The following is an 11,917-nucleotide window of genomic DNA, read 5'->3' as shown; positions in this document are numbered from 1 at the left end:
CTCAGGCTTGCACCACTGTCTCCAGCTAATTTTTCCTTCCCTCTCTCCTTCCTTCCCTGTCTCTCCCTTCCTTCCTTCCCTCTTTCTTTCTTTTTTCTCCTTTCTATTTTTAGCTGAGAGACGGGGTCTTGCTCTTGCCCAGGCTGGTCTGGAATTCCTGAGCTCAAGAGATCCTGCGGCCTCGGGCTCAGAGTCCTAGGATTCCAGCCCCGAGCCACCGCGCCCGGCCTGAACATAAATCGTAACACTGTTTTTGCGTGTTTTGCATTTTAATACGTTTATGGATCATAGTGTCCGTTTTCTTTGTGAGTGCCTGTATTTTTTTGTTTGGGTGACACCGGTTAATTTGTAAGAGCTTACAAAGGAATGCAAGTTTTCAAACCTGTAAGGAAGTCTTGGCTGGAAGTTCAGACCCCCCAACCTAAAAGGCGACTGGAGGCTTCTTCAGCCGGGTGGCAGACCCGCGCTCCCGGGTGAGAAACACCACCGCTCTCAGGGGGCTCTTTGCCTTGCCCGCCAAACCCACCAGGTTTCTGGGGTCGCCCGCCCGGCGCGGCCTGCCGCCCTCAGTGCGCAAGACCGGAAGCCGGACCGCCCTTCCCCCACCCGCTTCCGGCCGGCGCTCACTTCTCCCGCCTCCGCCGCGCTCGTGGTCGTCCCGCCATGGCGTTGTCGCGGGGGCTTCCCCGGGAGCTGGCTGAGGCGGTGGCCGGAGGCCGGGTGTTGGTGGTGGGCGCAGGCGGAATCGGCTGCGAGCTCCTCAAGAACCTGGTGCTCACCGGCTTCTCCAACATCGATCTGGTGAGGGGCAGGCGCGCGCGCAGGCTGAATGGCGGGCTGCGGTGCGGGGCCGAGGCCGGGGCCCTGCGCTGGGGTCTGGAGCTGGGGGCCGAGGGCGGGTCGAGAGGCCCGGGGTTGCGGCTGTGCGCATAGAGAGGGCGGCGGGGACGGGGCGGGCCTCGGTACGCCGGGCCGGTCTGGCAGCGGAGGAGGCCGCAGCTCCGGTCTCTTACACGGCGCCGATTTGTGGCGCCTCGAAGGCTTGGATGGCGCCCTGTATCTCTTTTCTTCAAAAGTTCCCTAACTGTAATGGGATGCAAAAGGTGACTAAGTCCCTCCTGGACGTTGTGGCTTTATTTCTGAGGCCCCCTTAATTCAGCAGTAACGACCCGAGGAGCAGAGGATGGCGGCAAACACATCCCGGCGCGTGTCGCGAGTCCGCGCCGTCCCGAGCTGGTCGCACGCATTAATGTATTTAGTCTTCACTTTAACGAGTGCAGACGCTATCTTCAACCTGTTTTGTTTCTGACAGATGAGGAAAATGAGGTGCACTGGGGTTTAATGTAGTGACACCCTGGGTCACAAAGCAGGGCAGGGCTCCTTGGGGGCTCACGCTCTTCTGCAGTTGGTACATTCTGCGTAACTGTCATTGCATCCCCAATAGGTAGTACATTTGCTTATTTCTTTAAAGGTGTTATTAACTTTTACATTGGTGTACAACGACAGGAAGCCACTATAATGTTAAATCAAGCTATTTCTATTAATGTAATCTTTTTAGAGATTGGAGATGTAACCTGGAACTTGAATGTGAGTTTAGACTGTCTTAAGGTGTCATGGAAAAATGGAATGAAAAAAGTAGTGGTGGCAAACTCAACTAATAAGTGAATGATGGGGGGGGGGGGAGAAAAACGTACACACTTTAATTTGGCTTTTATCGGTCCGTCTTCATACCTAATTCTGTACCACAAATCCAAATATGATTGTGCTTCAGCTGATAACTACTGATAACTTGTCTAAAAGAACTATTTTGTAATAGGAGTGAATTTGGGTACCTGAAAAAAATAAATGCTTATTCTTTATTTGGTATTTTTCTAGTAAATTTAGGAAGTACACATAAAACATGTTTTGGTGGTTACTTTTTTTTTTTTTTTGTAGAGTGTCTCACCTTATCGCCCTTGGTACAGTGCTGTGGCGTCACGCAGCTCACAGCAATCTCCAACTCCTGGGCCCAGGCGATTCTCTTGCCTCAGCCTCCCGAGTAGCCGGGACCACAGGCGCCTGCCACAACGCCTGGCTATTTTTTTGTTGCAGTTTGGCTGGTCCTGGTTTGAACCTGCCACCTTCGGTATATGGGGCTGGCACCCACCCACTGAACCACAGGTGCCACCCCATGGTTACATGTTTTGATGATTTTTTTTCTTTCTTGGTTTTGATGATTTTCTTTCTTTTTTTTTTTTTTTTTTATTAAATCATAGCTGTGTACATTGATATGATCATGGGGCATCATTCACTAGCTTTACAGACTGTTTACCAAGTTTCACATATACCCTTGTAAGATGCACCGCTGGTGTAATCCCACCAATCCCCTTCCCTCTACCCACCACCCCCTCCCTCCCCCCCCCTTTTTTTTTTTTTGAGACAGAGTCTCACTTTGTCCCTCTGGGTAGAGTTCTGTGGCATCATAGCTCAAGGCAACCTCAAACTCATGGGCTCAAGTGATCCTCCTGCCTCTGCCTCCCAAGTAGCTGGGACTACAGGTACCTGCTACAATGCCAGGCTAGTTTTTAGAAACAGGGTCTCTATCTTACTCAGGCTGGTCTCAAACTCCTGAACTGAGGCGATCCACCTGCCTCACCCTCCCAGTGTTTTGGTGATTTTCACAGATTATAACCAAAACCATGATGCTATCACCCAGTTAGACATTTGATTACTGTTTATATAAGTTTATTGAAATGGAATAAAAATGGCTTTCATTGGTCATTTTTCCCCTCATATTTTTCTTTCCTCATATATATATATTTTAAGTAGCAATTAGTCGACTTACAGCATGACACCTTAAAAGATTATGTGGAGGGGTAGGCGCCTGTGGCTCAAGGAGTAGGGCGCCGGTCCCATATGCCAGAGGTGGCGGGTTCAAACCTAGCCCTGGCCAAAAACCAAAAAAAAAAAAAAAAAAAAAAAAGATTATGTGGAGAAGCTTCTTTCCACAGTCCTTAGGTGGTAATTTAAATGAAATCATGTATGGATGAAGCCAGCAGAAATCTGTTTTACCATGTATTATTTTAGAGAACAGGGCACAGTAAAATTTACGATCCATTGGATTCGAAAGTGATTAGATAAAGAAATTAAGCCAGGCGTGGGGGCTCACACCTAAAGCGTAAGACCCGTGTATTATAAATGAAAACTGAGGCAGGAACGTACAGACCCGTACTATAAATGAAAACTTGAGCCCAAGAGTTTAAGTTTGCTGTGAGCTATGTCACCAGGGCACTTTACCAAAATGACATTCTGTCTCAAAAAAAAAATTAATAACAATAATATATTTTCAGTAGTGCTCACTTCATTCAGCACAGACATTTTCAATAAATTTACATTTTATGCCATCTGAGTTATTTCTTGAAACACTGGCCAGGATGATTAAACAAAACAAAAATGGCATCCTTTCAAAGTGTTTTTGAGAAGGGTATTAAATCTTGGTTCTTGTATGCGTTAAATTACTTTGATCAATTTAATAATTTCGGCATGAGTGGTTTGGAAAGCATTTTCTCCACTAAGGTAGCAAATGTAAAAGTTCTGATTATAGATGCTGAAGACAGTGACATTGCTCAGACATCTCCAGGTATTTATGATTTATCTGGGGTTTATGCATTTGTAGATTGATCTGGATACTATTGATGTCAGCAACCTCAACAGGCAGTTTTTGTTTCAAAAGAAACATGTTGGAAGGTCAAAGGCACAGGTAACTATTTTTCTCTTACTATTTCTGTTATCCTTTGATGGATCTTCTATTTATGACGCTAGAGAATAATAATTCTGCCTTTCAGGTAGAGGAAGAGAATGCATGAAAGTGGTCTCTTTATTTGAGAGATTTTGAAGAATAAAAAGATATACCACATGAAAATCTTAGACCAAAGACTAAAAGCCTTCCATTTTTGGTCTAAGAAGGAACATCCTCCCCTGGGGCTCTAGCCACTCTCACCTTGCTCAGGTTTTTTTGTGTGTGTGTGTGGTTTTTGGCCAGGGCTGGGTTTGAACCCGCCACCTCTGGCACCGGCGCCCTACTCCTTGAGCCACAGGCGCGGCCCTCAGTTTCTTTCTTTTTTTTTCTTTTTTTTTTTTTTGTAGAGACGGAGTCTCACTGTACCGCCCTTGGGTAGAGTGCCGTGGCGTCACACGGCTCACAGCAACCTCTAACTCTTGGGCTTACTCGATTCTCTTGCCTCAGCCTCCCGAGCAGCCGGGACTACAGGTGCCCGCCACAACGCCCGGCTATTTTTTTGTTGCAGTTTGGCCTGGGCTGGGTTTGAACCCGCCACCCTTGGCATATGGGGCCAGCGCCCTACTCACTGAGCCACAAGCGCCACCCCTGATTCAGGTTCTTTTTTTTTTTATTATTATTTTTTTTTTTTTTGTAGAGACAGAGTCTCACTGTACCGCCCTCGGGTAGAGTGCCGTGGCGTCACACAGCTCACAGCAACCTCTAACTCCTGGGCTTAAGCGATTCTCTTGCCTCAGCCTCCCGAGCAGCTGGGACTACAGGCGCCCGCCACAACGCCCGGCTATTTTTTTGTTGCAGTTTGGCCGGGGCTGGGTTTGAACCCACCACCCTCGGTATATGGGGCTGGCGCCCTACTCACTGAGCCACAGGCGCCGCCCGATTCAGGGTCTTAAAACATCTCTTCCCTTTGCTTCTCTCCCAACTCTTTGATATTTTAAACTTCCTCTTGTTTCTCCTTTTCATTTTTCATACTTTGGTTTTCTTTACAGATACTTTCCTAAACCTTTTAGACTAAATCATGTCTCCTATAACCTATACTTCTCCTGTGTGGTGTTTGTCATAGTTTGTAGTTACACTTGTCGCTTGGACAGTTATTTGATGAATGTCTTTTGTGCATTACATAGGTCCTGGTGCACAGAAGATGCTCAGTAAATATTTCTTAATAAATGACATTTGGTTATTGCATTTTATACATTTCTTTAAGCTTGCCATTCAGTAAAAGTGCGTTAGATGAGATGGGGATGGTCTCTAAATATGTGTAGGTAACTTAATCCTAGTGGAATTGTGTAACATTTTTGTTTTACTTTAGTGTTTAAGATAAAAAGGTACTATGTAAGTGGGCAAACAATAGCATTGTTTCTGCCAGAATCTGATTTCAAACAGGAACAGTAATGTTGTAGTAATTTAGTGTTGTTTGTTTTTCTAGGTTGCCAAAGAAAGCGTACTGCAGTTTTACCCGAAAGCTAATATCATTGCCTACCATGACAGCGTCATGAAGTATGCTCTAATTGTTACATTGCAAAGTTGGGTTTGCTGTGAATTTTTAATTAAACATTAAAAGTGTGAGGTATTTTTTAGCCAGATATATGAGCTCATAGTTGTTTGGCTTTTTTATTTTTTCTGAAAGAATCTTACTCTGTCCTTCAAACTAGAGTGCAGTGGTATCATCATAGCTCACTGCAACCTCAAACTCCTGGGCTCAAGCAATCCTCCTGTTTTGGCCTACCTAGTAGCTGGGACTACAGGCATCTACTACCACACCTGGCTGATTTTTCTGTTCTTTTAATAGATAAGTCTTATTCTTGCTCAGGCTGGTCTTGAACTCCTGTCCTCTAGCAATCCTGCCTTGGCCTCCCCAAATGCCGGGGTGACAGGTGTGAACCACCACACCTAGCCTCATTTTATAAAGGAATTTTCTAGAATAAAAATGTCGTAATTTGTGCCCATAACATGGCATTCTTTTTACCAGTATATGGTTTGAATGATTTAGATAAGTGATGTGGCATTTTAGTACTTTTAATAAGTTACTTGGAAATTCATAAAGGACCTTATATTGCCTTAAATAAGAAGATATTTTAAAGTGTGAAACATCCTTACATACAATGAATCAGACGTTCCTAAAATGTACGTCTCTTTCATTCTGGTTGATTTCGGCATTCACTTATAAAATTCCCTCCCAAAAATGATCTATTATACGGACTGTGACTTCTGTAATATGATAATTAGAATTGTAATGCAGCAGTAGTTGAGACAGTACATAAATTCACTTATCTTAGTAAAGATAAACAGAATAAATGTATAATTTTGGAGGTGTGGGAGCAAAGGAACTCTGGACCTAAATTATCCTTTATGTACAGTTATTGTGTAGTTTACAAGAAAATGGCATTAGAAGTAGTCCTCTTGGCCGAGTGCGGTGGCTCATGACTATAATCCTAGCACTCTGGGAGGCCAAGGCAGGTGGATTGCTTTAGCTCAGGAGTTCAAGACTAGCCTGAGCAAAACTGAGGTAAGAGGATTGCTTGAGCCCAAGAGTTGGAGGTTTCTGTGAGCTATGATGTCATGGCACTCTACCCAGGGCGACAGCTTGAGATTCTGTCTCAAAATAAAGTAGTCCTCGTTTGAGGTATTGGAATTGGGGAAAGTTTTATACTTTCTGTTTTTGTTTTTTTTTTGTAGAGACAGAGTCTCACTGTACCGCCCTCGGGTAGAGTGCCGTGGCGTCACACGGCTCACAGCAACCTCTAACTCCTGGGCTTACGCGATTCTCTTGCCTCAGCCTCCCGAGTAGCTGGGACTACAGGCACCCGCCAGTTTTATACTTTCTAAGAGCATTTGTATCTCTAGCTTATTTTATAATCTGGATGTTTGCTCTATAAACCTGCCTATAGCCTTGTAACTTCCTTATCCTGTGTTGCTTTCCCTGTGCTGTTAAAAGCAGAGACCCTAGGGGCCTGAACTCTGCCTGATCCTGACCATGTGAGGTGAAGCCAGAGGCCAGACAGATCCTGGGAATGTATTCTTTATATGTTCCCAGCACTTGCTGCCTGGAGAGGGCCTGGTGGGACTAGTGAAGTCATGCCATCTTTTTGCCAGTTTGTAATCCTGTTTTTGTACCCTAGGTAGCTAGCCAGAAAGGATAGGAATTTGGGGAAAATAATTTAAAATTGGCTTGTATTTGGAAAAAGTCAAACCTTTTTGTCTAAATGGCATATCCTCCTAATATCAGTTATTTTTTGCACTTACTGATGTTTTTTCAGGACTCTGTGTACTGTAGTAGATCACATAAAATAAGGCTAGTTGTTTTGGTGACCTTTTTTTTATTTTGCCTTGTAGCCCCGACTATAATGTGGAATTTTTTCGACAGTTTATATTGGTTATGAATGCTTTAGATAACAGAGGTGAGATGATTTTAATACTTTTAATTTCTCAGTATTTCCTCTCTCCCAAATTAAAGCTTATAAATTTATTAAAGTATTTCCTTATAAGTTAGAACTTAAAACACCTAAAGGATGTATGCTCAGTTTTAAAGCTTGCCAACTGATTACAGTTTTATCTAGAAGTGATTTGTTCCAGGTAGGAATTTAGCTATCAAATTTTACTCTACTGTTCTATCAAAAAGTGTAAATAAAGGTGAAGTTAAAAAGCTCTAAAGAGTGTGACTACCTACAATGTGTGTGGGTGATAATACTTAGTGATATAACTTGCCTGTAATTATTTCCATTTGTAAAATTATATCTGTCAAGTGGATCCATAATGATTTGAGATGAGAAATATGAGAAGAAAAACCATGAGAAAGAGTCAGAATCAGAATGACTCTTTTATAACCTCTTTTTCCCCCCAGCTTTAAACTGCTGTAATAGTTCCAAACTGATAATCCCATAGTCCTCACTTGACTTCCATGTGTTACTTGGTAACTATATTGGAATATTGGTGAGTTAAGGAACACATTGTTTTGGCTGAGATACAACAATAGAAAAAAAAATGGTGGCACTTTATTTAGGGTTAAAAAATTGTTTCTAGGGGTGCTTTTTCTGGATTAAATTAGTGATACATAAATTCCTTGTGTTTGAGATTTTGTTAAGTGAATGTCTCTGATTTACAGTTACTACTCTGGTCATAGCCATAAGGAAATAGTACATAAAATAAAAACAGTGAGAAATAGTTTGTGTATATGTCATCCTAACTAAAACTCTTTCTAACTAATGTTTTTTTTCCAGCTGCCCGAAACCATGTTAATAGGATGTGTCTGGCAGCCGATGTCCCTCTCATTGAGAGTGGAACTGCTGGTTACCTTGGACAAGTAACTACTATCAAAAAGGTTGAGAAAAGTGTTGTTTGTTTCTTACTTTTTCAAATATTTGAGACCTAGGGAGGAAGAAACGTCAAATTTATATTATAGAAGCAGATCAGCATCCAAAATACAAAGATTTTCATTCCTGTATAAAAGTTGGGATGCCGGGAAAGTACCCAGAAAGACTATGGGCAGGCAGATACTTTAGTTTTGCCACTTTGTTTAATTAGCAATCCTTAGATTGCTAGCATAATAAACTTTACTTTCCTTTAAAAATTCTTGTTAGCCGTGACTACCTGTCATACTGTAGTTCAGGAGTGTCTTTTTGTTGGTTTGTTTGCCTGCTGCACATGGGAAGAGTAAGAGTTGTCTTGGGCCACAACATTAAATAGCAAACACTAGCAAAAGCTGATTAACAAAAAAAAAAAGGTCTGTGTGTACTTTTCCTGGTAACTGACAACACAGATAAGCAAAAAAACTCATAAAATCATCCTGTGAACCAGAGGCCACAGGTTGGACACCCTTGCTGTAGTGGATACATGATAAACCAGATATCTGAAAGTTACTTTTGTCTAAAGGAGTCTGGATTTCTGTATCTGAAGAGAACTTGGAAAATGCTTTTGGGGGGAAGTATTTCAAACATTTAGGTACTAGAGAATAATAGAGGAAATACTTGAACATCCATAACACAGTTGTAAAAATCTCAACATTGTGATTTGCTTGCTTTTCAAATATCTTTTCTTTTACTTATTTTAAGAAATTAAACGTTATGGAAATATTTGAAGAATCGTTTTATAGGTTTTGAGATTATGAAAAGGGAATTATACTTAAATTTCGTTGGTTTTGTCTGATAATTTTCAGCAGTTTATCCATGCTGAAAATGATGGCTTTACTTTAACTGTTAAATATTATCCTTAGAAGCATATTCAGTATCATTCTACAAAGACTGTTGTACATGTGACTATGTGTTAAATTTAGTTGAATAAATGGAGGCCTTCCATATCTGTTGAAAATTTAAGCAGGATTCTTTTTGTAGTATTCTGTGAGAGATGAGTGCTTGCTATGTGGCCGCTTCTAAGAAAGCATTGGAATGCTAAGGGTGTATAAGAAATGGTTTTAGACGAATAGTCCTGAATCTGCTGCAATTTATATTAAAGACAATTTTTATGGTTTTTTTGTTCTTTAACAATTATGAGATTGCTTTTGTTTGTTTTTTTGTTTTCTCGGGTTCTTTTTTTTTAGGACAGTCTCAAGCTGTCACTCTGGGTAGAGTGCTGTGGCATCACAGCTCACAGCCTTGGGTTTATGCCATTCTCTTACCTCAGCCTCCCACATAGCTGGGACTACAGGTGCCCGTCACAACGCCTGGCTATTATTTTTGTTGTTGGAATTGTCATTGTTGTTTTAGCTGGCGCAGGCCCGGTTAGAACCCGCCAGCCTCGGTGTATGTGGCCGAACTACAGACACTAAGCTACAGGCGCCGCCAAGGTTGCCTTTGTTATACCTCCTTCCCGTGATCCTAGGTTACCAGTGTGTTAAGACTTGAAGTTGAAATGTTGTTGTTGTTGTTTTGTTTTTATTTATTTATTTTTTGAGACTGTTGCCCTAGGTAGAGTGCTGTGGCATCATAACTCACAGCAATTACAAACTCTTGGGTTTACAGGCGCCCGCCACAACACCTGGCTAGTTTTTTCTATTTAGTAGAGACTGGGTCTCGGTCTTTCTCAGGCTTGTCTTAATCCAGCTGGTCTGAGCTTAGGCAGACCACCGCCTCAGCCTCTCAAGAGTGTTAGAATTACAGGCGTGAGCCACTGCACTGGTCTAAGAAAACTGGTTTTTTGTTTTTTTTTTTTTTTTCCTTCTTCTTTGAGACAGAGTTTTTTTTTTTCCTGAGAGTCTCACCATGTTACCCTTGGTAGAGTGCCATGTTGTCACAGCTCACAGCAACCTCAAACTCTTGAACTTAAGTGTTCTTTTGCCTTAGCCTCCCAAGTAGCTGGAACCACAGGCGCCCTCTACAATGCCCGGCTATTTTTTTGTTGTAGTTGTCGTTGTTTAGCAGGCCCAGGCCAGGTTCGAACCCACCAGCCCCGGTATATGTGGCACCCTAACCACTGAGCTACGGGTGCCAATCCTTTGAGACAGAGTCTTACTTTGTTGCCCTCAGTAGAGTGCTGTGGCATCATACCTCTCAGCAACCTCAATCTCTTGCTATCCTCTTGCCTCTGCCCAGGATGACAGGTTCCCACCACAATGCCTGGCTGTGTTTAGAAACAGGGTCTCTCTCTAGCTCAGGTTAGTCTGGAGCTCCTGAGCTCAGGCGGTCCACCTGCCTCAGCCTCCCAGTAGATTACAGGCATGAGCCACCAAGCCCAGCGAAGAGAATTACTGAGGTGAAGAAAAAAAGGTTCATTTGATTAAGGTTTTATTTTGTTTTGTTTTTGAGACAGAGTCTCTTGTTGCCCTCTATAGAGTGCTGTGGCATCACAGCTTACAGCAACCTCAAACTCTTGTGCTCAAGCAGTTGCCTTGGTTCAGCCTCCCAATTAGCTGGGACTATAGGCGCCTGCTACAATGCTTGGCCGTTTTTCAGAGATAGTCTCCCTTTTGCTCAGGCTGGTCTCGAACCTGTGAGCTCAGGCAGTTTACCCTCCTTGGCCTCCTATACTCCTAGGATTATAGGTGTGAGCCACCTCATTTGATAAGTTTTGAAAAATTTTCACAGGTGTCAGAGAATTTTTCCTTCCACTGTAATCTGAAACTTTGATATATATCAACAAAACGAAGAGTATTTGGTTTAGTAATACCTAGGATTTTTCTGAGTATCTAGATATATCTTGAAATTAATACTTCTAAATTCACTTCTTTATATATATGTATATATCTCAAGGCATATGGCTATGAATAATATTTAAATAACAAATTTACTCCTTTGAGAAACAATTTTTGAAAAGCTGTTGTTTATCTTTTAATAGTTTTTCTTTCTGTTTAGCTCAATCAAGGTAAACTTTTGACACTCAGGTGCAATAACTTTTATTTGGCTATAAGTAATGTCCACTGGGCCAGGAATCAAGAGTCATGGCACAGCCTTAACTGTGGCTGTGGTTGATTAAATTTATTGTGTTACAGTTTATGAAATAAGGATTAAATTTTCTTGACAACATAAAACCCAGTTAGAATGTAGATGAATATATAAAGTGTTTATATTACCTTATAATGTTCAACAACTACCATGATGAAATAAATATTTTTCTTGTATCCTAATTTTGTAGGGTGTGACCGAGTGTTATGAATGTCATCCTAAGCCAACCCAGAGGACGTTTCCTGGCTGTACAATTCGTAACACACCTTCAGAACCTATTCATTGCATTGTTTGGGCAAAGTATTTGTTCAAGTAAGAGTATATATGTTTCTGGGAATATTGATGATGATGGAAATTGGAGTCATTTATATTTAAATATCTTAAGATTATACTGATAGTGTTTATTGTGAGGGGACACTTTAGTTAACATTTTTATAATATATCTTGGGTTAATTTAAATTCAGTCATGACTTTTTAGGAAATTAAGTCTGATATTAAAGATAGACATGTAGACGTGCTACAATGCCTGGCTAATTATTTCTATTATTCTTGCTCAGGCTGATCTCAAACTCCTGACCTGGAGAGGTTCTCTAGCCTCAGTCTTCTAAGTAGCTGGGATTATAAATAGAAGTTTTTTTTTTTTTAAGCTAAGAATCTGGCTTAATTTAGAAAATGAACCACAGAATAGACTTAAAACTGAGAAGGAATAATGTAGTTAAGAGTAAAAACACCTGGCAGCTTTGATTATTGAAATAGAGGGGGGTAA

The 11,917-nt window shown here is 41.7% G+C and overlaps 1 protein-coding gene across 2 annotated transcripts in view; it reads left to right on the top strand.

Annotated features, from left to right (window-relative positions):
* Positions 1–347: 347 nt before the first annotated feature.
* Positions 348–11,917, top strand: part of UBA2 (ubiquitin like modifier activating enzyme 2) — a 43,118-nt gene continuing 31,548 nt past the window's right edge. Inside the window, exons 1-6 of one of the 2 annotated variants that reach the window (XM_053608250.1) lie at positions 348–801; positions 3,656–3,739; positions 5,205–5,275; positions 7,112–7,176; positions 7,996–8,096; positions 11,342–11,463. In XM_053608250.1, the coding sequence (XP_053464225.1) occupies positions 664–801; positions 3,656–3,739; positions 5,205–5,275; positions 7,112–7,176; positions 7,996–8,096; positions 11,342–11,463 (581 nt within the window). In that variant the 5' untranslated portion in view covers positions 348–663. The remainder of the gene's footprint in view (positions 802–3,655; positions 3,740–5,204; positions 5,276–7,111; positions 7,177–7,995; positions 8,097–11,341; positions 11,464–11,917) is intronic. The other variant, XM_053608251.1, reaches the window with a different exon arrangement.

Source organism: Nycticebus coucang, chromosome 10 (genome assembly GCF_027406575.1).
Source record: "Nycticebus coucang isolate mNycCou1 chromosome 10, mNycCou1.pri, whole genome shotgun sequence".
In the NCBI taxonomy this organism is placed as follows: domain Eukaryota; kingdom Metazoa; phylum Chordata; class Mammalia; order Primates; family Lorisidae; genus Nycticebus; species Nycticebus coucang.
This window is presented reverse-complemented; position numbering and strand designations above follow the sequence as displayed.